Source organism: Microcaecilia unicolor, chromosome 2 (assembly GCF_901765095.1).
Source record: "Microcaecilia unicolor chromosome 2, aMicUni1.1, whole genome shotgun sequence".
NCBI lineage: Eukaryota > Metazoa > Chordata > Amphibia > Gymnophiona > Siphonopidae > Microcaecilia > Microcaecilia unicolor.
Window position 1 is genome coordinate 400727429 of NC_044032.1, and position 26709 is coordinate 400754137.

General features: G+C 41.5%; 1 protein-coding gene across 1 annotated transcript in view; it reads right to left on the bottom strand.

Annotated features, from left to right (window-relative positions):
* Positions 1–3496: 3496 nt before the first annotated feature.
* Positions 3497–26709, bottom strand: part of NPFFR2 (neuropeptide FF receptor 2) — a gene marked incomplete at its 5' end in the record, with an annotated part of 35177 nt that continues 11964 nt past the window's right edge. The window contains 2 exons of the mRNA XM_030192142.1: positions 3497–4385; positions 25047–25146. Of these exons, the coding sequence (XP_030048002.1) occupies positions 3530–4385; positions 25047–25146 (956 nt within the window). The remainder of the gene's footprint in view (positions 4386–25046; positions 25147–26709) is intronic.

Below are 26709 nucleotides of genomic sequence, written 5' to 3' on the forward strand. Positions count from 1 at the left end.
AGCCTCAAAAAGGTGCCCGAACTGACCAGATGACCACCGGAGGGAATAGGGGATGACCTCCTCTTACTTCCCCAGTGGTCACCAACCCCCTCCCACCCTAAAAAAAAAACAATTAAAAACATTTTTTTTGCTAGCCTCTATGCCAGCCTCAAATGTCATACCCAGCTCCATGACAGCAGTATGCAGGTCCCTGGAGCAGTTTTAGTGGGTACAGTGCACTTCAGGCAGGCGGACCCAGGCCCATCCCCCTCCTACCTGTTACACTTGTGCTGGTAAATGTGAGCCCTTCAAAACCCACCTGAAACCCACTGTACCCATACATAGGTGCCCCCCTTCACCCCTTAGGGCTATGGTAGTGGTGTACAGTTGTGGGGAGTGGGATTTTTTGGAGGTTTGGGGGGCTCAGCACCAAAGGTAATGGAGCTATGCACCTCGGAGCAATTTGTGAAGTCCACTACAGTGCCCCCTAGGGTGCCCAGTTGATGTCCTGGCATGTCAAGGGGACCAGTGCACTACGAACGCTGGCTCCTCCCATGACCAAATGGCTTGGATTTAGTCGGTTTTGAGATGGGCGTCCTCAGTTTCCATTATTGCTGAAAACCGGGGACAACCATCTCTCAGGTCGACCATCTCAACATTTAGGTCAACCATCTCTAAGGTCGACCTAAATGTTGAGATTTTGGCGTCCACGACCGTATTATCGAAACAAAAGATGGACGCCCATCTTGTTTCGATAATAGCGGTTTCTCCGCCCCTTCACAGGGCCGTCCTGTGGGGACGCCCTCAGGAAAACTTGGGCGCCCCATTCAATTATGCCCCTCTTTGTGATTCAAAGTATAGCAATAATCCAATTCGTTCAGTTCAGACGATGAAATTTATAATAGGGCAGGAAGATGCCTAGTTTTAGTCTATTTTATATGTGCTTTTATGAAATACCAGTGCAAATCCTGAATAAATCAGTCCTAGATTGAAGACATGGACGTTGCATTGCCTGAGAGCAAGTGAAAGCATACTTGCATACTATACACTGTGATTCAAACAGGAAACGATTTGTTATACTGGGACAGACCAAAGGTCCATCAAGCCCAGCATCCTGTTTACAAGGGTGGCCAATCCAGGTTAAAAGTACCTGGCAAGATCCCAAAACAGGACAATACATTTTATGCTGCTTATTTTAGAAATAAGCAGTGGATTTTCCCCATCCATCTTAATAATGGCTTATGGACCTTTCTTTTAGGAAATTATCCAAACCTTTTTTAAACCCCACTAAACTAACTGCTTTTACCACGTTCCCTGGCAAAGAATTCCAGAGTTTAATTACACATTGAGTGAAGAAATATTTTCTCTGATTTGTTTTAAATTTACTACTTTGTAGCTTCATTGTGTGCTCCCTAATCCTAGTATTTTTGGAAAGAGTAAACAAATGATTCATGCCTACCTGTTCCACTCCACTCATTATTTTATAAACTTCTATCATATCTCCCCTCAGCCGTCTTTTCTCCAAGCTAAAGAGCCCTAGTCATTTTAGCCTTTCCTCTTAGGGAAGTCGTCCCATGCCCTTATCATTTTTGTTGCCCTTCTCTGTACTTTTTCTAATTCCACTATATCTTTTTTGAGATGCGGTGACCAGAATTGCACAGTATTCGAGGTGTAGTCGCACCATGGAGTGATACAAAGGCATTACAATGTCTTCATTTTTATTTTCCATTCCTTTCTTAATAATACCTAACACTCTATTTGCTTTCTTAGCCTCTGCCACACACTGAGCAGATGGTCCATTCATATCCTGGGTTTGCTTATACCCTGAATAAGCGGCAAAGATCTGCGAAACAAGGGTCTTGTTGGTGGACAGGACTGAACTATGTTTTAATAGAGAAGCTTGGAATTGTTTTCTTTTTTGCTGGACTGGACTGTGTTGGAATTCCTGCCAATGGATTGGACTATGGTCTAATAGATACATTTTAACTCATTTTGAGCTTTGGTTTCATTTTACCAGAGTATAGTAATTGTGTTGTGGAACTGAATACAAAATTTATGATAAAAAAAAATTACTAACTGTTAACCGAAGGTGGAGGTATTTTATGCGGCTGATGGAATGCATGAAGCACAAAATAGTGCTCAAATAAACTTCTAAGACTTTTTCCTCCCCAATGGTTAATATGTGGTAATTATGGATCCCTACACTGAATATTAATGAGGTTGATAAGGTTTATATGAATGTCTATATTGTCCCACATTCCTCGTTATATATAGTTCTGCATAACTCAGTCAAAGACTGAGAAATATCATCCTGAATAAATTTGCAATAAGCGTACACTCATGCCGACCACCTCACCTAAATAACATCGCCACCACCTACAGATTATCATCATGGTAACGTGCAGATGCTATTTTGCTTTAAACATAAACATCATATCTATCAACAGTAATTGCTCTTCAATGATGTTTTTCAGTTGTGATGCCTATGAGATAAGTGTGTTTTTGAGATTTATTGATATCACTGATGAAGAAGTGCATTATAGCTTGGATTGAAGTTACCATTGGGGACTATGATTCTGGCATATTTTAGGACTGCTGACTTTAATTAATGAGGAAGCTTAGCTGGTGGTGGAAGGCAGGGCTGGTGGTTGGGAGGTGGAGATAGTGCTGGGCAGACTTATACGGTCTGTGCCAGAGCCGGGGGGGGGGGGGAGCGGGGCGGGTGGTTGGGGGGCGGGGATAGTGCTGGGCAGACTTATACGGTCTGTGCCCTGAAAAAGACAGGTACAAATCAAGCTAAGGTATACACAAAAAATGGCACATGTGAGTTTATCTTGTTGGGCAGACTGGGTGGACCGTGCAGGTCTTTTTCTGCCGTCATCTACTATGTTACTATGTTATGATAGATAATGGTGACCATATGTGTGATTTTTCATTTTTAACCATAGTGGTTTTCTGAGCCCCTTCACAAAACTTTTTCAATATTTCTTTTTGATACCTTGGAAATAGTCATATTTATGATATTTGTTAACCTGGGATATTGTTCTAATTTAGTCCTCTGTTTACTAAGTTGCTGCCATGCGCTAATGCCAAAACAACCTATTCACTTTGAATGGGCTGTGATGACATTGCTGCATGGCAGCCGCTAACGTGGCTTAGTAAACAGAGGGGTTAGTTTTTTTATTTTGTAATCCCATTTGAATATATTTTGAGGTATCTGGTGAAGGAGACATGTTAAAATCCTCTCCTAAAGAACTTATTGGAAGGAAAACTTGACAACAAACATCAAATCTTGTATCTTGTAGATGAAGGAATGCTGATAGTTGGCATAACTTAATGCATCTCCTCATATATCACAAAGCAAAATGCCTAAATGTTTCTGGTCAAGGCTGAATGCACTATACAAATTACACATAGATGAAAATATTATGCTAAATATCTTTCCTTCAAAGGCTTCATTTGCATTATAGTTGAAAAAGTTAATACAAACTTTGAATATTATGTACAATTCTACTGTTTTATTTTTTTGCAGTTTCTTCAGTAAATCCTTTCAGATCACATCTTTATGAACTCTGTTGTTGTTGACTTTTACAAGGTCTTCCATCATTAAATCCTGTTTGTTGTTTATCTTAGTTCCTTCCTGAAGCTGGTTTTCCACACAACTTGTGTTTTGCGTGTCTTGGTTTTGAAGTACCTGTTTCTGAGAAGTTACTGGCAAGACAGTATTGCCTTGACTCCTTTGAGAATAGAATCCCCTCCTTTCCATTTCTCCTGAGCAGAGCTGAAACTTAAAAGCTGCCTGGAAACCCCTACGGAAGTTTTCATTGAAGAAGCCATAAATGATAGGATTGATGCTGCTGTTGAAGAAGGCTAACCAGTGCGCAAAGGGATAGACATAAATGTTGATGATCTGCAACTGAATTTCTGTCAGGTTGGCATAGTCGGAAAGCATCATCAGAGTCCACAAGGGAAGCCAAGACAGAATGAAGAGCAAAGCTATGATGATGAGCATTTTGATGACTTTTTGTTTCTTTTTGGACACACCGTGGTGGTGATCCTGACCCTGTTTAACTCCAAACGGCACTGTGGTCTTGAACAGAGTGATTCCAATTCTAGCATACATTATAACAATAAGCGAAAGAGGACCTAGATAGATGTTAGCAAACAGCACTGTTGTGTATATTTTACGCATTTCTTGATTAGGCCAGTCCTCTTGACACCAGTATATAGGGCTGGTTTTGTTGCTGTAGCCAAGAATCACCCTGAAATATTTGTCCTCCTTCACATGGGACATGACTGCTGATGGACACATAATAGAGATAGCTAGAACCCAGATAACTACAATGATGACAACAGCAGTAGTTATGGTGAGCTTCTGTTTAAAAGGGTAGACAATGCATCGGAACCTGAAAATAAAGTAAAATTTATTCTGTCAGTAAATCATCTAAATAAAAGCAAAATGCAAATAATTTATATCAGCTCAAAATCATATTAGCAGCATTTGAAATTTATGAAAAAAATATTACCCTTCGGTATCAATATTCAGCCAGCGGTGTGCAGACAGTTAACTGAACAATGTTATCCTGTTCATTTTGTTCTGATAATCAGCCTAAATGAGGTCATACTTGAATACCTAGTCTAAAGTTAACCAGACCAAGCTGTCTGCTTAACTTTTGGCCAGTTAATTGGCTGTCCAGCACTGAATATCAGCATAGACGTTAATCCTCCCTTGGGAACACCCCTAAGATACCCTCTTTTGGTCTGCATAAAGTTTGCTCAGGTTACAATATGAACGTAGTTTTTTTTCCGATTGAAGTAAATTTAATAAGTTTTTAAGGATAACAAACAACCAAATGCAATACAAAATAACAATGTTTTATAACTTCCATTCCATAAAAGAAACTATATGATAATAGACAGTTCTTATAAATGTATCGATAATGTAGAACAATACGACATGTAACTGGATAAAAATTGAATAATGTTATAGTAGTTCAAAAGTTTGAATTGAATGAATACACAAGAGCTGTAGTGTTTTCATCAAAACCTGTGTTTATGGGAAACTTTGTAAGTGTGATAGGTTTGACACCCCACACTAAGGGGCCCTTTTACTAAGCTGCGGTAACTTAATGTGCTAATGGCAGGGGCCATTTAAGCCGTACCCTGATGCCCTTTTTACCGCAGTGGGTAAAAAAGCTGAAAAAAGACATGGCCATGCGGTAAGATTGCTCTTACACTGTGGCCATGCGGGGGGGGGGGGGGGAACTCTTACCTCCACCCATTGAGGTGACGATAAGGGCTCCTGCGCTAACCCGGCAGTATCCGGGTAGGGCACAGCACTGCCTGATTACTGCCGGGTAGCCCCCTGCAGAAATATATATTTAAATATTTCCGCTAGCATGGGAAATGTCACGCGCTGGGGGTGGACCAACCACTGGCACCTGCATTGGGTTGGTGATAGCTCCAGATTAGCATGCAGTAAACCCATGGTGGGCTTATTCCTGCTTAGTAAAAGGGTCCCTAAGAAACTTACATTATATAGAAACACAGAGAGGGTTAAATGACTGGCTTGCTGCCCACTTAAACCATGCTGTGTGGACTGGCTGCCGATATTCAGTGGTAGTTCCACTGAAAATCTGCCAGTAGTTATGCGGACACTAGCCATATTCAGCGTTGGTGTCTGCGTAGCTAAGCAGACAGATAGGACTGCCTTTTGTGCGGTCCTTTCTTTGCCCATGAAGTGATACAGGTGCTAGAATTGAATACTGGTTGGTAATGCATAACTTCCAGTTAGGCGCACCGATGATATGTGCCAACTTTATAATGGCATGTGTGTAACAAGATGGCATCATAAAATACTAGCGTAAACCGGAATTGGCCATTTACATCAATGGCAGGCATAAATGGGCACACCTAATGTATCATGCAAAGTGTGCAACTTATATTATTCTATAATTAACATGTACAGGTTGGAGACATGTCTATAGTCTGCCCATGCTCCATCCATATATATATATACTGTATGTGTGACTTTATATGTGTAAATGTAAGCTACATTGAGCCTGCAAATTGGTGGGAAAATGTGGGATACAAATGCTACAAATACAAAAAATAAATATAGAGTGGCACCTAGTGCACTTATGTGTGTAACTGCCAATTTTGGCATCTCTGATGTACATAAGTGGTATGTATGTGTAGGCGCCAAGTTCAAGAATTGCCCTTATAAGGCTAGATTCTATATATGTCATCAAAAAAATTGTCGCTGAAAAAAGCACTATTCTATAAGCTGCACTTAAAGCTAGGTGGGGTTTATAGAATAGCACTTACGCCCTGGAATCGCACCTAACTTTAGGCCATTTGCAACAACTAAAAAGAGGTGCAAATGTACACACCTATATTATGTTCATATCCCTGTTATTATGTTAAATTTAGGAACACCCCTGTTATTCCCATGTCCCTCCCATTTTTTTGCACCCTTTGTCTGATCACGCCTAAATTTGCAAGCGTAAATGCCAATTAAATCATGTTAAAAAGCCAATTATTGGCGTTAATTGGCTCGCTATTCAATTAGATTTGTGTATGCAGATTGGGCATGTGCCCAAAATTGTGTTCACGTTTTGGTGACTATTATAGAATTAGGAGGTTAAGGTGGGTAGAAACCTGCACTAAACTGAGTACGTAAATACAGAAGTGCATAAGTGTTGCCATACTGGGATAGACCAAAGGTCCATCAAGCTTTTATTTATTTATTTATTTATTTATTGTATTTGTATCCCACATTTTCCCACCTATTTGCCCAGCATCCTGTTTCCAACAGTGGCCAATCCAGGTTACAAGTACCTAGCAAGATCCCAAAACAGTACAATACATTTTATACTGTTTATCCCAGAAATAAGCAGTGGATTTTCCCCAAGTCCATTTTAATAATGCCTTATGGACTTTTCTTTTAGGAAGCTATCCAAACCTTTTTTAAACCCCACTAAGCTAACTGCTTTTACTACATTCTCTGGCAATGAATTCCAGAGTTTAATTACACGTTAAGTGAAGAAATATTTTCTCCAATTCATTTTAAATATACTACTTTGTAGCTTCATTGCATGCCCCCTAGTCCTAGTATTTTTGGAAAGAGTAAACAAGCGATTCATGTCTACCCATTCCACTCCACTCATTATTTTACAGACCTCTATCATATCCATGCTAAAATAAATAACAACCACACTTGTTGGATATATAAAAAGGGGTTCATAAGCTTATTAGCGATACAGGCCTACTCCCTTAACAAATACTCTCAAAAGCCCTAATCACCACCGTAAATACCCTCTCCTATTAATTATCTTGTGCCTCCAGCTTAACCCTTATGCACAACCATCTGCTACCCATCCCTAACTCAGAACAATGTCAGCCCCACTAGTGCACCATGGCAGCCTTAGCCCCCCCTTTGTCATAAATAGTAGAAGAGGTCCTTGCCATCTACCAACTTACATCTGTCCTTAAATGGTGGCATTAGGTGATGCTTCACCACTATGGAAATAAATATTCTAAGGGGTTTAAGAGGGCAGTGGCTCCTGAAGTTAAAAAAAAAAAAAAAACATAGTTGACATCTTTCTTTTTTTAAATTTATTTATTTATTGGTATATTTCATTATTTCACTACAAATTGTGAATATGCAATCGGCATTACAAACAGGAAATACATGTAAGAATAAATCTCAAGGCCTATTCGTCCACAAATTAAGAAACATTTGGTTCCAAGAATCAAGAAATATAAGCAACAAAAGGTAATAATAAAAAAAATAAAAAAAACTACCAGTTGCTACCTCGGGTTAACGGCCCTAGCCTGCTATTTATGGAAGGCATACAACATTCATATCTACTCTAGCATCAAGAAAGTCTTTTAACTGTTTAGGGTCAACAAATTGAAACTGTTTGCCCTCCAGCAGTAAATTACATATACAAGGAAATCGTAATACAAAATTTATTCCCAATGCCAACGCTCTAGGACGCTGTTCCAAAAAGGCCCTGCGTCTAGTTTGTGTAGGCTTTGAGAGATCTGGAAAAATACGGACCTTTGAGCCCATAAACAGGTTTTCTAAATGTCTTAAGGAAAGTCTTAATATAGCATTGCGATCAGGCTCCAGAACAAAAGTGACAAGCATAGTAGACCTCTGAGTAATAATTTCCAGTGAACTCTCGAGGAATGAGGTTAGATTCATTCCATCCCCCACCACTGGGGGGTTTCCATCACCTCCCTTTGGGTTCCAGATGTAATAGGCCCGTGTTATGGGGGGCAATGAATCCTTATCCATTCCAAGAATGTCCACCATATATTTCTTGACCATTTCAACAGGTGGAATTAAAGGAGACTTAGGGAAATTTAGGAACCTAAGGTTAAGTCTCCTAGCCTGATTCTCCAAGTATTCCGTTCGTTTATGAAGAAAAATATTGTCCTTAACCAAAGCAGTCTCTAAAGTTCCCATTTCTTGCAATTTGGTACTCATATTTTCCAATTTCGAGGACTGCTGCGCAGACACCTGTGCTTGGAGTAGCGCAGCTTCAGAAAGAGTTTTTATATTGTCAGTATTTTCTTTTAATGTAGTTTGCATAGAGATTTGAATGTTGTGTACCATGTCCCATAGTGACTCTAGTGTCACAGTTGCTGGTCTAACCACGCCACAAGCTCCAGGAGGGGGTTGAGTTTGAGCACCAACTTGAGACAGTTTAGTAACAATGTCCTGAGGAAATACCTGTAGTGCTGATTGAATTAGTGCTTCTCTTAGCTGGAGTTCATTCTCTAACGCTGCAGTCCTTCCCTCGAGCAGTTTGGGTTGAACTCCTTCGTTCTCCGTCCCTGCTTGGGCTGCCAGCAATTCCCTTCCGGGCTGAGGCGGAGCAATGCGCTCCACAGGGCTCAGGGAAGCCCCGTTAGCGCTCTCAATCGACGCCGACGCGTCGAGAGCTGCAGAAGGGGTCGAAGTTCCCCGAGGTCCCGGTAGCTGCCTTGGGAACTGCAGAGTCGTCTGCCGCCACGCCAAAGGTGCCTCAGGAGCCGAGGAATGCTCCTTGACTTTCCCCCTCTGTTTCCCCATCATAGAGGTTACAGAGGCAGCGAGAACGGCAGGAAAAAACGGAGTCACCTCAGCAGCAAACACAGGTGCGTCCGGTCAAAGCGCCATCTTGGAACAAGACTCAGTTGACATCTTTCTGGGTGAAACAACTATTTATGCAGGTAGATTGTCTCTATCTGCACTCAATGACAAAAAATGTCCATGTCGTTTCATAATATTGTACTTTTAACCACAGTTAAAGTGTCATTTGGGGCTGAAACTAAGGTGAGGGATAAAACCATCCTTATGCATTTAATTTTCAAAATATGTATGAATGATTGAAATGCTGCAAATCCCTATACAAGTCCAGCCTGCTTTCACAACATCAATTCAAAAACCTCAGGCACTCATCTCCATTCTCCCCCCTCCTCAGCCCAGTTCCTACATGCCAGTTCCTCTAATCACACACTATCTCCATTGGTCCTACCAAACATGACTTATAATTGATTCCCTAAACACACGAACATCAAGCTTTTCCCTCCATTTTTATCTCTCCCCTGGGTCCTTGATCCCCAAGGAGAATTTTATCAAGGAAGGGTGCTGTAGCCTGGGGCACTTCAATTGAAAATCTATAATGATACCTAGATATTTAAAGGAGTCAACTTGTGTTAAAGAAGAACTGAGAAGAAGAAGAGTGGGTGGTTCGGTTAACCCGAGATCCATGAGGTCAAGGGTTTTGGAAGGGTTGAGTTTTAAATGGTTGCTATTTAGCCAGGAAGCAACAGTGTCAAGAAGAGATCTATATCAACAGGATGTTTCCTGTTTAGTAAATCCCACTGACACCTAGGACCTAAAGTAAGCTAGGAGAGAGCAAGGACTGATCCCTGGGCTACACTGCAGGAGAGCAGATAGAAGAAAAAAAGGAACCAGTGCATACATGGAAGGAACTGAACCAGTTCAAGACTTGGCTTCTGAGCCCAATTTTGCTGAACTGGGCTAACAGGGGCTGATAGTCAACCAAGTCAAAAGAAGATTATTATTATTATTTTTTTTGGATTTTGCTCACACCTTTTTCAGTAGAAGCTCAAGGTGAGTTACATTCAGGTACACTGGATATTTCTCTGTCCCAGGTGGGCTCACAATCTAAGCTTGTACCTGAGGCAATGGAGGGTTAAGTGACTTGCTCAAGATCACAAGGAGCAATAGTGGGATTTGAACTGGCCACCTCTGGAGTTCAAGACCAGTGCTCTAACCACTAGGCCGCTCCTCCATAAGAACCAGAACTACCTGATATGTACATCCTGACTTTCGATTCAAATCATTCAATGACCAACATATATGGCTGCACAATGAAGTTTAGAATTCCAGGCAAGGATATGCTTCTTCCTGTCCTTTTTCTATATTGGTAAGGGTGTAGAAAAAATGCCATGAAAATGCATGGTTGGTGAAAGAAGAGAGAATGGAAGGAGGAAGTCCAGGAAGGACCATAGTTCACCTGGCACAGGAAGTGGTTAACGAAAGTCATACAGATGACAATGAGGCAGAGCTGCCAAGGGGGCCCGACATTTGAAAGGGAGATTTCAAGACATGCCCCCAGCTCCACCCCACTCCACCCAAGCCTGCCCCCAGTCCTGTTCCACCTCCACTTTCCCTTCTGGCTCCGCCCCTGGCTCACCAAAATTCTGCAGGCCACAACACCAATAAGCCACCTACCCCTCTGGCAGCAAGAGATGCCTTAATAAAATGTTACCACCTGCTGTTGCAGGACCAGTCTTGCAGTAAGTGCTGTGAGATTTTGCAGTACTTATCACAAGACTTGTCCTGCGCAGCAGGAGGTGATGTCTTATTAACTCATCTCCTGCTGCCAATGGATAGGTTTTCCAACTTTTTGACAGAGATAAATCTGACACCAGCCCTTTTCCATGCCCCTCCCTTGCTCTACCTGTACCCTTTCCTTGTACCACTCCATGCACCTCCCATATCTTCTGTTGCACCCTTCCCCATCTCACCCCTCTATAAGCAACTGTCTGCACTAGGATTTCTTCACAAACACTGTCTGATATATTAAAGTTTTCATGTCCCCTCAGTAAGGCCAACACACAATCCCTCCACAATGCACAAACACTGTGCACAAACTTTCGCAAAAACACACTTAGAACCTTACTATACCATAACAGCACTAACTCCCAGGACGCAAAGAGAAACAACTTTATCTGTGAAAAGGCAACACTATAAATATGAACAGAAAGCAGACACTGAAAGTCCAAACAGGTTCTTTATTCATACAGACCCGACGTGGCCACGTTTCGCCAATTAGGCTGCATCAGGGGTAGTGACATAAAACAGATAACAAAGAAATAAAAGATATATCACAAAAGAACTTCTTACTCAAGGTGTTGATTTGTTTATCAAATGTCAATTTAGAATCCAGAAAAATCCCCAGCATTTTAGAATGATCAATTACCTTTAAGATCTCTCCTGTTGCTAATACCAGCTCTTTAGTTGGAGCACTATCTACATATCCAAACCATAAGATCTTAATTTTTTTGTTTATTCGGTTTTAAAAAGTGTTCTGTAGCTAACTTATCTACAAGGGAGATATAGGGGCCAATGATCAGACCACGGGAGTTAGACCAGCTTACTCCCATGGTTGGTGCTTAGCCTGGATATTCAATGCTGGGCCATTTCCGGTGACCGGCATTAAATATCTGGTTTATTTTGGGCCGGTTTAAAGATAACCGGCTTAAGTCGATATTCGGACTTGGCCTGTTATCTTTAAAGTGGGCAAAGATATCCCACATTTTCATGTATACCCAGCTATCTGCTAGCCGTTAACCAGGGGTATTCAGTGGGGGATAGCTGGTTATCCCCTGCTGAATATTGTCAGATGGCCGATTAAGCGCTATTTAACCGGTCAGCAGCCATTCTGGCTAGTTAAATAGTGCTGTATATCAGGGGGTAGTGATTTATAAATGTTAGAGTATCTTCAAACTTTTCTAAAACAGGATATAATAAGAAAATATCATCTGCATAAGACAAGACCATAATACCTACATCTGAAAAGCAAGTATCAAGCGAACTAAGATATACATTAAATAATGATGGTGAGATTGTGATCCACAACCAGGATTCCAACATGATGACATACTAATTCCTTCCTCCTACATGACATGTCCTATTACTCAAAAATTGCTCAAACCAACAAAGCACTGTCTCTGTTATTCCCAATTCACTCAATTTGAACAGGAGCAAAGAATGGTTAATAGCATCAAATACTGCAACTATGTCAAATTGAAGTACTACAACCTGTTGCCCCCAGCTCAAAAAGTATTTTATCTTTGTAGTAAAGACTAAGACTAATGTTTCTGTGCTGTGTCTGGGTCTGAAACCATGCTGAGTCTTATGTAAGACATTGTGTGACTATATAAAAACTTTAAATTGTTCATTCACAAAAATTCCAACAGCTTAGTCGTCCAAGGGATACTCACGACTGGCTGATAATTCACTGCTACATCTCCCTGTGCATTGCACACTATTTAAATATTGAGAGAGTGGAATACCTTTCTGTTGAACTAGGCAGGTTTTTTCTATTTGGGGGCAATGACACCATGGACAGACTGGAAAAAGGCTACCTCACAGAATTGGGTCATTGTGTGTTGTCTCTGCTGCTGTGTCTGGGGGAATGTTGTGAGTAAGCACAGTGTATGTGAAAAGGACCGCAAGGTACTGTGTGATGCAGTAGGAAATGGCTAACTGACTGAGGCCTACAGTGGCTGTCAGGAGACTCTGGAAATTGCCAGCTGTGAGAAACGCAAGTGCAGAGGTGACTTTGAGATGCATGGACGTGGGTTGGACCCTGTGAGTGGCGGTGTAGAGGAGGGGCTCTAATCGTGAGGTCAGTTGTGAGGTCAAGAAACAATGTCCTGGGTCTCTATATTCTACGATAAGGATTTGACCTGTTGGTCCTCCTTTCCTCCTGTAGTCCCTCATGCAGCATGTCCTCCAAATCCCACAGGTTCTTGCAGCTCATGGCCAACAACTCCCACTACCACCAACACCCAGACTTACATATTGTGCAGCAGCACAGACACTGACTGACAACAGGTTACTCCTCACAGTCACCACCTCACTTGCACACACACAGAGGCACAGACACAGGCTGTACGTTGGAGTAGGGACTCAGAGGGAGCAGGACAGATGCAGACAGAGAGAGACTTGGTTGTGTTGGAATGTATTGTATTTTGCATGCATTGCCTGTCAGATATTATTTCTCTGTGATTACTCTGTGACCTCTGATGTGAATTACTTAGAGAGGTCACACAGCTATGCAACTTCCTGTGGGGGTTAGACACAGCACATGCAGCACATGGAGCACATGGAGCTCATGATCTCTCCTAACCTGAGAGGATCTATGGTGGTGTGAGCATCCATTACCATCTAAGCACATGGAAGGAGCTGATAAGACAAATGTATAGTAATATGTATATATAAGCCTGTCTGATTATAATCTAACTACAAACTGTGAGTAAACAGATGTTTTGTTACTTCAACTTTAAAGTGATTCAGCAGTGAATTATTCAGGGGTGAATGAGAGAGAGATGAAGAAAGAAATTAACATTTCTAAAGCTGAAGCTGTGTGTACTAAAATCTGCTAATTATTTACTACAAATAATCCAACAAAAGGGTTATGGGCCCAGGGCTCAGGAATTGAAAAAGAAGAGAAATATTACCAGGCAGAAAAAAGGCCACATTTTTCTCTTAAGTTTTAAAGGAAAGATTCAGTCTGTCTCTCTCTCCCCCCACACAGCAGACAGAAGGCTAAGAAAATGGCTGAGGGAAGAAATTCACCATTTTTCTATTCTCTCAAGGTGCCAAAATTAACTGAGTTTAATTATCAGCAGTGGGAACTAAGATTCATATGTCTCCTTCGAGCAAAAGGATTAAATATATGCTTAGACCAAGACAGAACAGCTGAAAATATGGCTGAATGGGACAATGCAAACTATTATGTGAAGTGCATGCTTTTGGAAGCTCTCTCAGAGAAACAAGCCATATTAGTGGAGGGAAAAGATACACCAAAGGACATTTTATATAAACTGAGAACTATGTATGCAACTACATATGCAAAGCAGCAACCAATTTGGCTGGCAGAGTTGAATGAAACCAAATTAAGGGATAAAAGTAAATGTAATGATCACATTATGCATCTTATGTCTTCATTTCAAAAGCTAGAACTTTCTGGAATTCCCATGTGTGATGCATTGAAAAGAGCATTTCTTTTTACCTCACTATCAAAGAAGTTTGATGTTTTTAGGTCTGTAAATGAGGCCATTGAAGGGCAATCTTTTGAACAGACAACATCAAAACTAAGGCAGGAATGCATAATAAATGATTCTGAGGAGATGTGTTCTCAAAGCAAGTCAGAGAGAAATGAAACAAATTTCTTGGCAAAGAACAGAGGAAGGCGGAGCTATGGGAAAACTCCACCCAAGGGCAAGCTGATTTGCTACTCATGTGGAAAGGAGGGACATGTATCTAAATGGTGTAAGGAAACACAAAACACTCCCTCTAGCTCACCTAAGCCAATGGAACTAAAGAATTTTCAAACCAGGAAATGTATGAAGGACAAAGATAAACACCAGGGCTTTCTAATGGCAGAAAAATCTTTGACTATGGTAAATAATAATTCAAATGAAAGTACTTGGATTTTGGATTCAGGGAGCACATGCCATTTAACCAATTGTAAGGATTTCTTTCAGGAAATGTGTCCAGAGGAAGGTATTCTTAAAACTGCAAACGCAGGGACTGCTAAGATCCAAGCAAAAGGTATTGGATTCTTAAAATGCAAAGTGTCTAATGAAGTTAAAGAAATTCCTGTAAGTGATGTCTTGTATATTCCCCAAGCAGTTTGCAATATGCTTAGTGTATCTACATTAGATAAGAAGGGATTTGTGATTCATTTTGAAAACAGTAAGTGCACAATCTCTAAAAATGATGAAGTGTATGCTGAAGCTTTTATGCATAATGATGTTTATAAGCTGAACATTTCAGGTGAAGCCTCACATATGGCGCAAGTAAGGAAGAATGATGGTAAATGTAGTCTGGAAATCTGGCACCGCCGCCTGGGACATCGTGATTTTAAGGTGATCCAGGATCTTCACAGTAAGCAACTGGCCACTGGCATTCAGATAAGTGCAGATGCTGGTAAAATGGAGAAATGCATAGATTGTGTTACTCAAAAAGGTGTGAGACCCTCATTTCCTGCATACACAGGAAATAGGAGTAATAAAGTACTGGACTTAATACACAGTGACTTATGTGGACCGTTTAATATCCCATCATTGGGAAATAACAGATTTGTGCTAATATTCTTGGATGATTTCTCTAGATATTGTGTGGCCTATTTGCTGAAAGAAAAAAGTCAAGTCACAGACATGCTGAAGAAATACGTAGCCATGGTGAGCAATAAATTTGAAAGAAAACCAAAGGTTCTTCAGACCGACAATGGTGGTGAGTTCACTTCACAAAGCATGCGCACATTTCTAGAACAAGAAGGCATTCAGCATATCACAACAGTAGCTTATACACCAGAGCAAAATTCTGTTGCAGAGAGAAAATTTAGGTCACTTGTGGAAATGACCAGATGTATGCTGTCAGATAGCAATCTCCCTAAAAGACTATGGGGGGAAGCCATTCTCACAGCAGTGTACCTACAAAACAGAATGCCAACTAAAGGCGCTGAGCGCACACCACATGAGACATGGCATGGTAGGAAGCCAAACCTGTCACACATAAGAACATTTGGAAGTACAGCATATGCTCATATACCAAAGCAAAGAAGGCATAAGCTGGATTCCACAACAGAAAGGGGCATTTTAGTTGGCTATGCTCCAGGACACAAAGGATATAGAATTTTGAATCTGAAAACTGGCATTGTTGGCATAAGACATGTTACATATTTTGATGAAAACAAAAGGGTTGATAAAGGCTGGATTATCCCAGATGAGCCTTATCATCCAGAATATGAAACTAGAACCATAATAGACATGCCAGTGTATATAAATGCCATACCAAGGCAGATGTCTGAAAGCAACTCACCTGTATCTAACGAGGAACAGGCAGAGGAAGCAGACACAGAAAGGATCATTGAAGAAGACAGTACAGTTGGAGAAGGGGAATCAATTGGAGAAGGACTCTCAGATATAGAGGATGCGGAAAGGTCAGACCAACCTGTTGTCAGACGCTCATCCAGGGAAAACAAAGGTGTTCCACCCCCAAGACTGTCTTACTTAACAAAGTCAGCAGAAGCTCAAGAGCCCTTAACATGGGATGAGATTGAGAAAATGCCAGCAGAAGAAGCTGCTGAATGGCATAAAGCTGCACAAGAAGAAATTGATGCATTGGATAAAAATAATACTTGGATTCTTACAAAATTACCTCCTGGCAAGAAAGCTATAGGATGCAAATGGGTATTCAAGTTAAAAAGGAATGCACAAGGAAAAGTGGAAAGGTATAAAGCCAGATTAGTGGCAAAGGGATATCTTCAAAAATATGGAGAAGATTTTGATGAAGTGTTTGCACCTGTAGTGAAACACACGACAATCAGAACACTTCTGAGCATTGCAGTCTCAAAAGGCATGCAAGTCAACCACATTGATGTGAAAACAGCGTTTCTTCATGGAGATATAACTGAAGACTTGTACATGGAACAGCCAACAGGTTTCATAAATACAAAACAAAGACAGCTAGTGTGTAAATTAAACAAAGGTCTTTATGGATTAAAGCAAAGTGCAGAATGTTGGGATGAAAAATTGCATGAAATATTGACAAATTTAGGATTTAAGCAAGGTGAAGCAGATAAATGCTTGTACACTAGGTGCACAAATGGACAATATGCATACATTTTAGCTTTTGTTGATGATCTGCTCATTGCAAGCGAAAGTGAGCAAGAGTACAAGGACATTGTAAAGTGTTTAAACCACAATGTTGAGATAAAAGAACTTGGTAATGTGTCATACTATCTTGGTATAGAAATTGAGAAACAAAATGATGGTTCTTATCTTCTAAGCCAGAAGCAGAAAATAAATGAGCTTATTGAAAGTTTAGGTATGCAAGATGCCCAAGTTGTAAGCACTCCCATGATCACTGATTTTCTGAAGGATGAAACAGTAAGAGAACCTTTACCAGATAACATCCAATATAGATCAGCCATAGGTAAGCTTTTATATCTAACTACCACATACAGGGCTGATATAGCAAATGCAGTAGGAATTTTGAGCAGAAGGGTCAGCTCACCTACCAAATCAGATTGGACTGCGGTTAAAAGGATGGTAAGGTATTTAAAGGGTACCATTGATTGTAAATTAAAGATTTCAGCCAATAGTAATCCAAAACTAATATGTTACTGTGATTCAGATTGGGCAGGGGATCATTCTAATTATAAATCCACAAGTGGATATGTGTTTATGTATGGAAATGTACAAATTTCATGGGCCAGTCATAAACAAAGTATTGTGAGTTTGTCTTCTACAGAAGCTGAATATGTGGCCGTATCGGAAGCGTGCAGAGAACTGATGTGGATTGAAAAACTTATGCTGGATTTCGGAATAGCTGAAAAGAGACCAATCCAGATAATGGAAGATAATCAGAGCTGCATCCGACTGTCACAGAATGACAAGGTTCAGTCACGCACCAAGCACATCGCAACGAAATACCACAACGTGCGAGAGTTGGTGAAAGAAGGGGTCATCAGTCTACACTATTGTCACACCAGTGAGATGACAGCTGACATCATGACCAAACCGTTACCCAGAGAACATTTTGTGAATCTGCGTATAAAGCTTGGACTTTGTATGAATAAATAATTGCATGACAGTTATGCATGAGAAGGGGTTTGTTGGAATGTATTGTATTTTGCATGCATTGCCTGTCAGATATTATTTCTCTGTGATTACTCTGTGACCTCTGATGTGAATTACTTAGAGAGGTCACACAGCTATGCAACTTCCTGTGGGGGTTAGACACAGCACATGCAGCACATGGAGCACATGGAGCTCATGATCTCTCCTAACCTGAGAGGATCTATGGTGGTGTGAGCATCCATTACCATCTAAGCACATGGAAGGAGCTGATAAGACAAATGTATAGTAATATGTATATATAAGCCTGTCTGATTATAATCTAACTACAAACTGTGAGTAAACAGATGTTTTGTTACTTCAACTTTAAAGTGACTCAGCAGTGAATTATTCAGGGGTGAATGAGAGAGAGATGAAGAAAGAAATTAACATTTCTAAAGCTGAAGCTGTGTGTACTAAAATCTGCTAATTATTTACTACAAATAATCCAACAGGTTGGAGTAGGGTCAGGGAAGGTGGTGGATGGGGCTCACAGGTGGGTATAGAAAAAGATAGTAGGGGAGAAGTTTGTGGGGGCAGAGAGGGCAGGGAGTGAGAGATGAGCTCTGGAGGGATTGTAGCAAGGATGGGATGGGGTGAAAGACATACAGACCTGGGTGGATAGAGATAGCACGTGGGCTCACAGACTCTTGTATCAGCTCTCCTCCAATCTGCACCAACACAAGCAGTCACAAAAACACGCTGCAGTAGCACTTATTTGCTCTTTATAGCAAGTGTAAGCCCTGATTTCTTTTTGCATTCCCTGTATGTCGATGTGTTACCCAGAATTGCTGATAGACATCAAGAACAGACATGACCCTGAAATGCCCCTGACTTGGCCTCCGATCATTTTTGCCCATTTTTGCTTCATCCCCATTTTTCTATGGTCTGTTCTAAAATTGCACTGTAGTCTCCAGAGTGTATAAAGGGCATCCAAATATCCGTGCCCAAATTTGAGCATAATCCAGAAATGCATGCACAACCTAGTTGGTTAACAAGCCAATTAACATCAATAATTGGGCGCTAACAATTTATTGATGTTAATTGGTACCAATTAGGGTTGGGCATTCGTCTGGCTGTGTGCTATTCTATAAGCCTGGATGCCCAAATCCATAGGATGCAAACCAAAAAGTGACATAGCCTTGGAAGGGTCAGGAACATTCTCAAAAGATGTATGCACTGTTATAGAATTCTGGGGATCTGTGCCCAACTTGTGCAGCAGGATTTATACCATGTTTCAGCTGGTGTAAATCCCGGTGTCCAAAGTTGGGCATGGTAATCCCCACAAGGTGCTATTCTGTAAAGGGAGCTCATCCTGGAGTGCTCTTTATAGAATAGCACTGAGCACTGTTTTTTTTCCCGATGCCTATTTTTCAGCTCCATTTACTGAATCTGGCTCTAGTTGTTTTAGAGGTTTGGGTGTGTGCTGGGATATCCATGTTTAAAACATGAATAGAGCTTTAAAATGACTGCCGTAGTCAGACAGAGAGGCAAAGAGAGAGATTGATATGTATGCACACACACACACGCACACACTAGTCAACTCAGGCAAAGTGAACTTAACTACAATTTTAATTACATTAACTGACTTAACATCCAACCTTGAAATTTAAACCAAACAAATGCAATTTACGGTCATCTATGCATGTAATTAACTTCGGTTTTTAATTTCATCTTTGGATGGGCACATTTAAGGGGCACAGCAGATGGTAGATAAATATGTCTAATAAATGTGCTAAAAATGTGATTCGATAGATTCTCATCAATAATTAAATATATCGGTTTACTACCTCTGAAGCCTTCCTCTGCACTTCCTTTGTATCTCCCAACCCTGCCCTCATACCTTCCCCATTCTCTCACACCTACCCCCATGCCTTTCCCCTGCATCCACTATAACCCCTTCTTTCATTTCTTCTGTTCTTCTGGGCTCTTCATTTGAGTATACTAATCTGTGTTCTCACATGCATTTTATCACTCTTCCTTTTGGCATTAATTTTATCCCTATCTTCTTTATCTTTCTCTTGCCAGTAGGATTTAATTTAATTAAAAAACTTTTTTTTGCTTTTTACAAACTGAAATGCACAAGGTAAACTTAACACACTAATGGGGTCTTTTACTAAGGATTAACTCATGTTATCTGCCACAGGACCCATTTTATTCCTATGGGTCCTGCTGCAGATAACATGCTCTAATCTTTAGTAAAAAGACTCCCTAAGCAAGCAGCATATTAACAGCACAGAAATAACAAAAACAAATATGGGATCTATTTATTGGTGTTGATAGGAAAATAATGAAGGAAGAATTGCCAGTAGAACCCAGCCCTTAATTCCATATAGAAATGGTCCCCACAAAAGGGGTAATGGATAGGTAAACTGAAAGACATTTGTGAATTGTATATATGTATATAAAATCACTCACATATGTGCATGTGTAGAGATATGTAAATACCTTCAAGGTATACATGTACAGGAGGCAGGTCTCTGTTCATTAAAAGCAAGCCTAGATCATATAATAAGAAAGAAAAGGGAATAGACTCAGGAGTGATCTCAGGAAATATTTCTGTACAGAAAGTATAGCAGATGTGTGAAACAGCCTCACGATGGAAGTGGTGGAGACAAGGGTAATGGCTGAACTGAAGAAAGCATGGGACAAGCACAGAGGATACCTGAGGCAGAGGAAGGGATTTCAGGAGGTAATTTTATAATGTCATTTTTCTGCATATGTGGACACGTACCTTCTTAATTCTTGAATCTTGTGTCCATTTTTGCGCTTAGGACTAGATTCTATATATGGTGCCTAAAGAATCCGCGCGGAAAATATTTTTGCCTACGTGTATTCTATAAGCGGTGCCTAGATTTAGGCACGGTATATAAAATACACTTAGTTGATATCCCAGTGCCTAAAACTATGCACATCCATTTACACCAATGAAAACATGGTGTAAATCCCGGCATGTAGACTTAGGCAAAGAGGGCCCTATTCTATAACTCAGTGGCGTAGCTACGTGGGGCCATGGGGGCCTGGGCCCCCATAGATTTGGCCCTGGACCCCCCTGCTGATGACCCTCTCGACCCCCCTTCCCGCTGCCAACCCTCCCCCGCTGCTGCCTTCGCTGTCACCTACCTTTGCTGGCGGGGGACCCCAACCCCCGCCAGACGAGGTCCGGCGCAAGGTTTCGTTCTGTTTCTGTGAGTCTGATGTCCTACCTTCTCCCAACTCAGCAATTGAAATACATAGGAGCCCTGCTTGATACGGTGCAAGCTCAAGCCTTTCTGCCCCTGACAAGAGCGGATACCTTGATAGTGCTTGCTTCACAGGTGCAGAGCAGCAAGCAGGTCACAGATTAAGCAAGCAAGCAGGTTAAGATTGTTAGACCACATGGCCTCCACAGTGCATGTCACTCCCATGACTCGCCTCCATTTCAGAGGTGCTCCATGAACTCTGACTTCCCAATGGTCTGAAGCCACTAGGAACCTAGCGGATGTAATCTGAGTTCCTCCAGAGTTTGTCCAATCCCTCCTCTAGTGGACAAATTTGAAGCATTTTGACTGTGGGACTCACATTCCAAATTCCACCTCCTCAAAAGGTGTTGACAGTGGATACATCCAACTTGGGGGGCTCATGTGGATGGACTTCACACCCAGGGAGTGTGGTCTGCTCAGGAGATAGATCTCCACATCATCATCCTGGAGCTAAGGGCTATTTAGAATGCTCTGAAGGCTTTCCTAGATCGGCTATAGAACCAAATTGTTCTCATCCAAACTGACAATCAGGTTGCAATATATTATGTGAACAAGCAGGGGGGTATGGGATCTCACCCCTTGTGTCAGGAGTTGGTATAGATATGGCAGTGGGCCCTCCTTTACGGGATGGTACTACGAGCAACATACCTGGCTGGCAAGGACAACAGCCTGGCAGACAGACTGAGCAGGGTAATTCAGCTTTAAGAGTGGTCTCTCAATATGGGAATAGCCCACAAGATCTTCCAAGAGTGGGGCACTCCCTCAGTGGATCAAACACACTATTTCCAATTGACTTGCAGATTGCATTTCCTTCATTTATGCCCAGGCTGGACTGACTCTAGAGGGTCATGTCAAGGCTTATAATGTCAGAGCCATGGCTATATCAGTAGCCTCCATCAAGGAAATTTGCAAGGCTGTGATGTGGTCTTCAGTACACACATTCATATCTCACTACAGCCTTGAGCAGGACACGGGACATAACAGCTGATTCGGTCAGACAGTTCTACAGAATTTGTTTGATATCTAGAACCCAATTCCACACTGCCAAGTCCAGTTTTATTTTGTTCCAGGCTGCACATTCACAATTAGTATATTTATAATTTAAGGTTGAGTGACTGCAAGGTCTCAATGTTTTGAGTCCCTGTTGTTCTAACATTGCTGTTTTTGGTGAGCCTGGTAGCTAAAGATAACCAGATGTGGCAATACTACAGCTTGTATGTCCTTGGAGAAAGCAAAGTTACTCACCTGTAGCAGGTGTTCTCCGAGGACACCTCTCCTACTAGGAGTTGTATTCCTTCAACTATGTTCAACTATGTTATCCTACTGAGGAATCTGTGCTCACACGTCAGGTGGAAAGGCACCCGCACACACGTGGTGGGACGCTGCTAGAATTTTCTAATAACTATATACACTAGGCAGTGTCCGCTCCGGGCTCCGTGGGAAGACATCACCCAGATGTGAAATACTCAGCCTGCTGTCCTTGGAGAGCATCTGCTACAGATAACTTCACTTTACCCAAATATATTGGCCTGGATGAATGTTGAGGGCAAAAACCAAAGGAGATATAAGTACTCAAAAGAGCTGAAGCAGAACAACACAGAAGGAGAGAAATGAAAAGAATCTGAGGTTTACAATACCTCAGTTGGAAAGCCTTGTCCCCTTCTGTATTGTCTGGCTAAATGTAACAGTTCAAGGCATGTGTGGGATTTTACATAACATGCTTGTTTAGCTGGGTTTTAAAAAAAGGCATTTTCATGGAGGTGTAGATATTCAGCAGCAGCTGCCACGGGCATTATCTGCAGATAATGTGTGCTGGGCCACATCCAGGCACCAGTATTGAATATCCAGGTTTAGGTGATCGGCTATTTCTTATATTATGAGGTTAAATGTGATATTCAGCACTTAACCACCTAAATGTTATTGCATAAAGATAGGACTGAATTTTATATGGTCCGATTTGACCACTTAACTTAGGTGGTTAAGTTCTGAATATCGGCCCTTAACCACATAAGGGCCAACTTTGCCCCTGCACTGCCCCCAAAATAGCTAGCTTTCAGTTTAGTGGTTATTTAAATTGCTTTGACTATTGACCCCAGAATGTTTAGAACATAGTACTCACAATAACAACTCATGCATCCTGTAATCCTCACAGTGTCTCTCCAACCACCTACCTTACTTCCCAAAAACCTCCACAAACAACATGGCTTTAATTTTCTTATGAAATATTGCAAGATCTTCCACCAACCACAGTTCTACTGCAAACTATTCTGAAGGACTGGGTCCACCAGAGCTGGCTCAAGGAATAGTGGTGCCCTAAGCCAACCTGCTTTCCTCCATTGCATTGCTTCCAGTGCCCCCTCCCTTATCCCTCCATGTGGGTTCAGCATCTCTCCCCCCCCCCCCCCCACCTCGGTCCAATCTCTCTTTCCTCTTCGTGTGTCTCGCTTCCCTCGAGTCTGGCACTGCTCCCTCACCTCTCTCACTCCCCTGCAGTTCTGTAAAGTTTACATTGGTCGCTGGTGGCAGGCAGCAGCATGGCAGGCTGCCTTCGTTCAGCCCCTGGGTCGTCCTTCTGCCATGTCCCGTCCACAGGAAATCGCATCAGAGGATGCAAGACATGTCAGCGGGAAGGCCCAGGGGCTGGCCAAAGGCAGCTTGTCATGCTTCTGCTTCTACCAGAGGGAGAGTGAGAAGAAAGGGAGTAGTGCCATACCTGCAAGGAGAGGGAAGAAATAAGGGGAGAGACTGGACTGGGGAAGGGTGGAAGGGGAAAAAACAGGCTTAACCTGTAGACTAGATGAGGTTAGAGGCTGGGTGTTTTGGCACCCTTAATCATCAGCGCCCTGGACCAGAATCTCACCTGGTCCAATAGTTAAGCCGGCCCTGGGTTCCACCACAGAAAAAGCCTACTGCTGCTTCTTGTGATCTAGGACAAGTCACTTAGGGGTCATTTTACAAAGGAGCACTAGCGTTTTAGCGCACGCTAAAAGTAAGCATGTGCTAAACGTTGGAGATGCCCATATATTTCCATGGATGTCTCTAGCGTTTAGCACATGCTAATCATTAGCACGCACTAAAACTGCTAGTGCACCTTTGTAAAAGACCCCCCTTAATTTTCTGTTGCATTGGGTACAAACTTAGATTCTAAGCCTCTAGAGACAGGAAAATACCTACAGTACCTGAATATAACTCCAGTTGCGCTTACAGCATGAGCTAAATTCCAAATCTGATCCCTTTTCTTCCTTTGACCTAGTAGAAAACAACCTTGCTTTTCAATATTACAGAACCAAAAATCGATCTTTTATCTTCAGAGTGCAGAGCACACTATGCCATATAAGGCCCCACCAACCTTTGTAGATATAGTGGAACCAGCCCTTGAATAAGCTAAAATATCAACAACAAAATAATTTTTGGAATTTCATTCACCTGTAAATTGGTAGCCAGTTCAGATTACACAAGTGCAGGGTGGTATGATCACAACAACAACACCCACTAACCAATCATGCCACTTAATTCTGGATTAATAGCAATACTCGTCACAAGCCTAAATAAATTGTATTGCAATAGTACAGACCTGATAAAATTAAAGCTTGAACCAGTGTAGGAAAGTCAGACCATCCCAAACAACTTTGTGTTTTCTGTGTAAGATGTGAATCAAAAGAAACAGCCTGTGCAACCAGCTGTATCTGAGCACACATTGATAAAGAACTGTCCAACAGCATCCCCAGACTTTGCAATTCCATTTGAAAATTAAATGCAAAGATAAGAAAGTGTGTGCATACCTTGAAGTTAGGCTGGCTGTTCTAGGCTGTGTCTTTAAAACTGGTCTTAAATGTGTTTCATCTGTGTATCTTAAATAAGTTATAAGTGGTGACATTATCTTACCTATCAACTGCAATAGCCACCAGAGTGAAAACAGATGCAGAAACTGATATCCCTTGGACCATTCCACTCATCTTGCATACTGTGTTCCCAAATGGCCATCCTAAGTTGAAAATAGAAAACATATTTAATATACTTTTACTCATTTTCAAAAAACACACTGATGGTAAAGGTATCAGACAAATTGCAGTATTATGGAAGGGTATGAAGAGAACATAGTTGTTTAAAAAAAAAATCTATGGTTTCCATCTATTTTTGTAGATGTTTTCAGCTCCCATAAAATGCAGGTGTGATACTAGATATTTAAATCCAGTCATAGAGTCCTTGAGAATTCAGCAGTAAGGGATGCTTGCTTGAATTCCCAGTGCCTGTACCTTAAACCAATAGATTAATGTTTCTGCTCTGACCTCAGTAGTATACAATGAGACTGGTACTGGATAGGTGCCTCTTCTAGCTTTTTCCAGAAACAGACAGAAGCTGAAAGCAACTGTAAAAATATAGAAGTGCATATTATAATCAGTTGAGGAAAATGGTGACAGCAAGAACTCCTTTCCCTCTCCCCCGAACTATAAAGTGGAAACTCAATATTGAAACCATATCTTTAGCTTTTCCTGATCTTCCCCAGCCACTGATCCTTGCTATTAGGGGAGGGCCTTCCATCCAATGCCTTAGCATTATAGGTCCCAGCAATAGAAGCCTACTTGCTAGACTAGTATAACCAGTGCGTTTTTCTAGCAAATGCCAGGCCACCCTTCAGGGGTGTGGTGATCATTTGAGGGACCCACCCCACAATAGCCAGCCCCCCTGCAACCAGCCACAGGTGGAATTGGTGTATTGAGCCTGAGCTCTTCCATTATAATTTGGGGACCATGGGTCAATTTTAGCAGACAATGGAAAAGGTGCCGGTTCTCAGTACCCCCAAGTACACCCTCAAAAAAAGTCCTGAGTATAACCAAAGTTTAAGGAGTGAGGTGAAAGTCTGCAGGAACCAGAATCTATAGAATTTATGACCGTTTGAGTGTTAGAGGGTGGGGGTCCCCTCTGGATCCCTTCTATCTACACAAAGGAGAAGAAGAGAATGGGCCATCATTGTGCATTTCATCAAGGCTTGCTGGTCACATACTTCGTGGCTCAGAAACATCTCAAGGCTGAAGGTCAACATCATTTGTCACCTCTGCAGGATTTTTGAGGATCAAGACACTATTAATAGGATCCTAACCAGTGAAACAGCACCTGAACTCATATGTACCTGAGGCTCACAGCTAGTATCTTCCAACTGTAGGTGAATCTAATTAGTGACTTAATCATCCTATCTGCTCCAGCAGCATGAATAAAGATAAGAAGACCTGTGTTCAAACTCTGCCACCCTTAGTAGCCTCGAGTGCTCCCTCTATTGGAAGGAAAATACAAAATCAATGAAAAATAAAAGTACTACGACTCCTCACAAAACTAAAGGAAAAATAAATACCACAACCTTATGGTCTAACATCTTGAACAATCCTGCTCTTCCCCCAGCCGACAATAACAACTTCATGATTAAATGAGATGACCTATGCGAAAATGTCTTAAATAACATGAGCTCCCCTCAAATCTACATCCAAACCAACCCAGAAAATTTCACCTTGGTTTAATCAATCTATCCTTCTTTTGAAAAGGAAATGTAGAA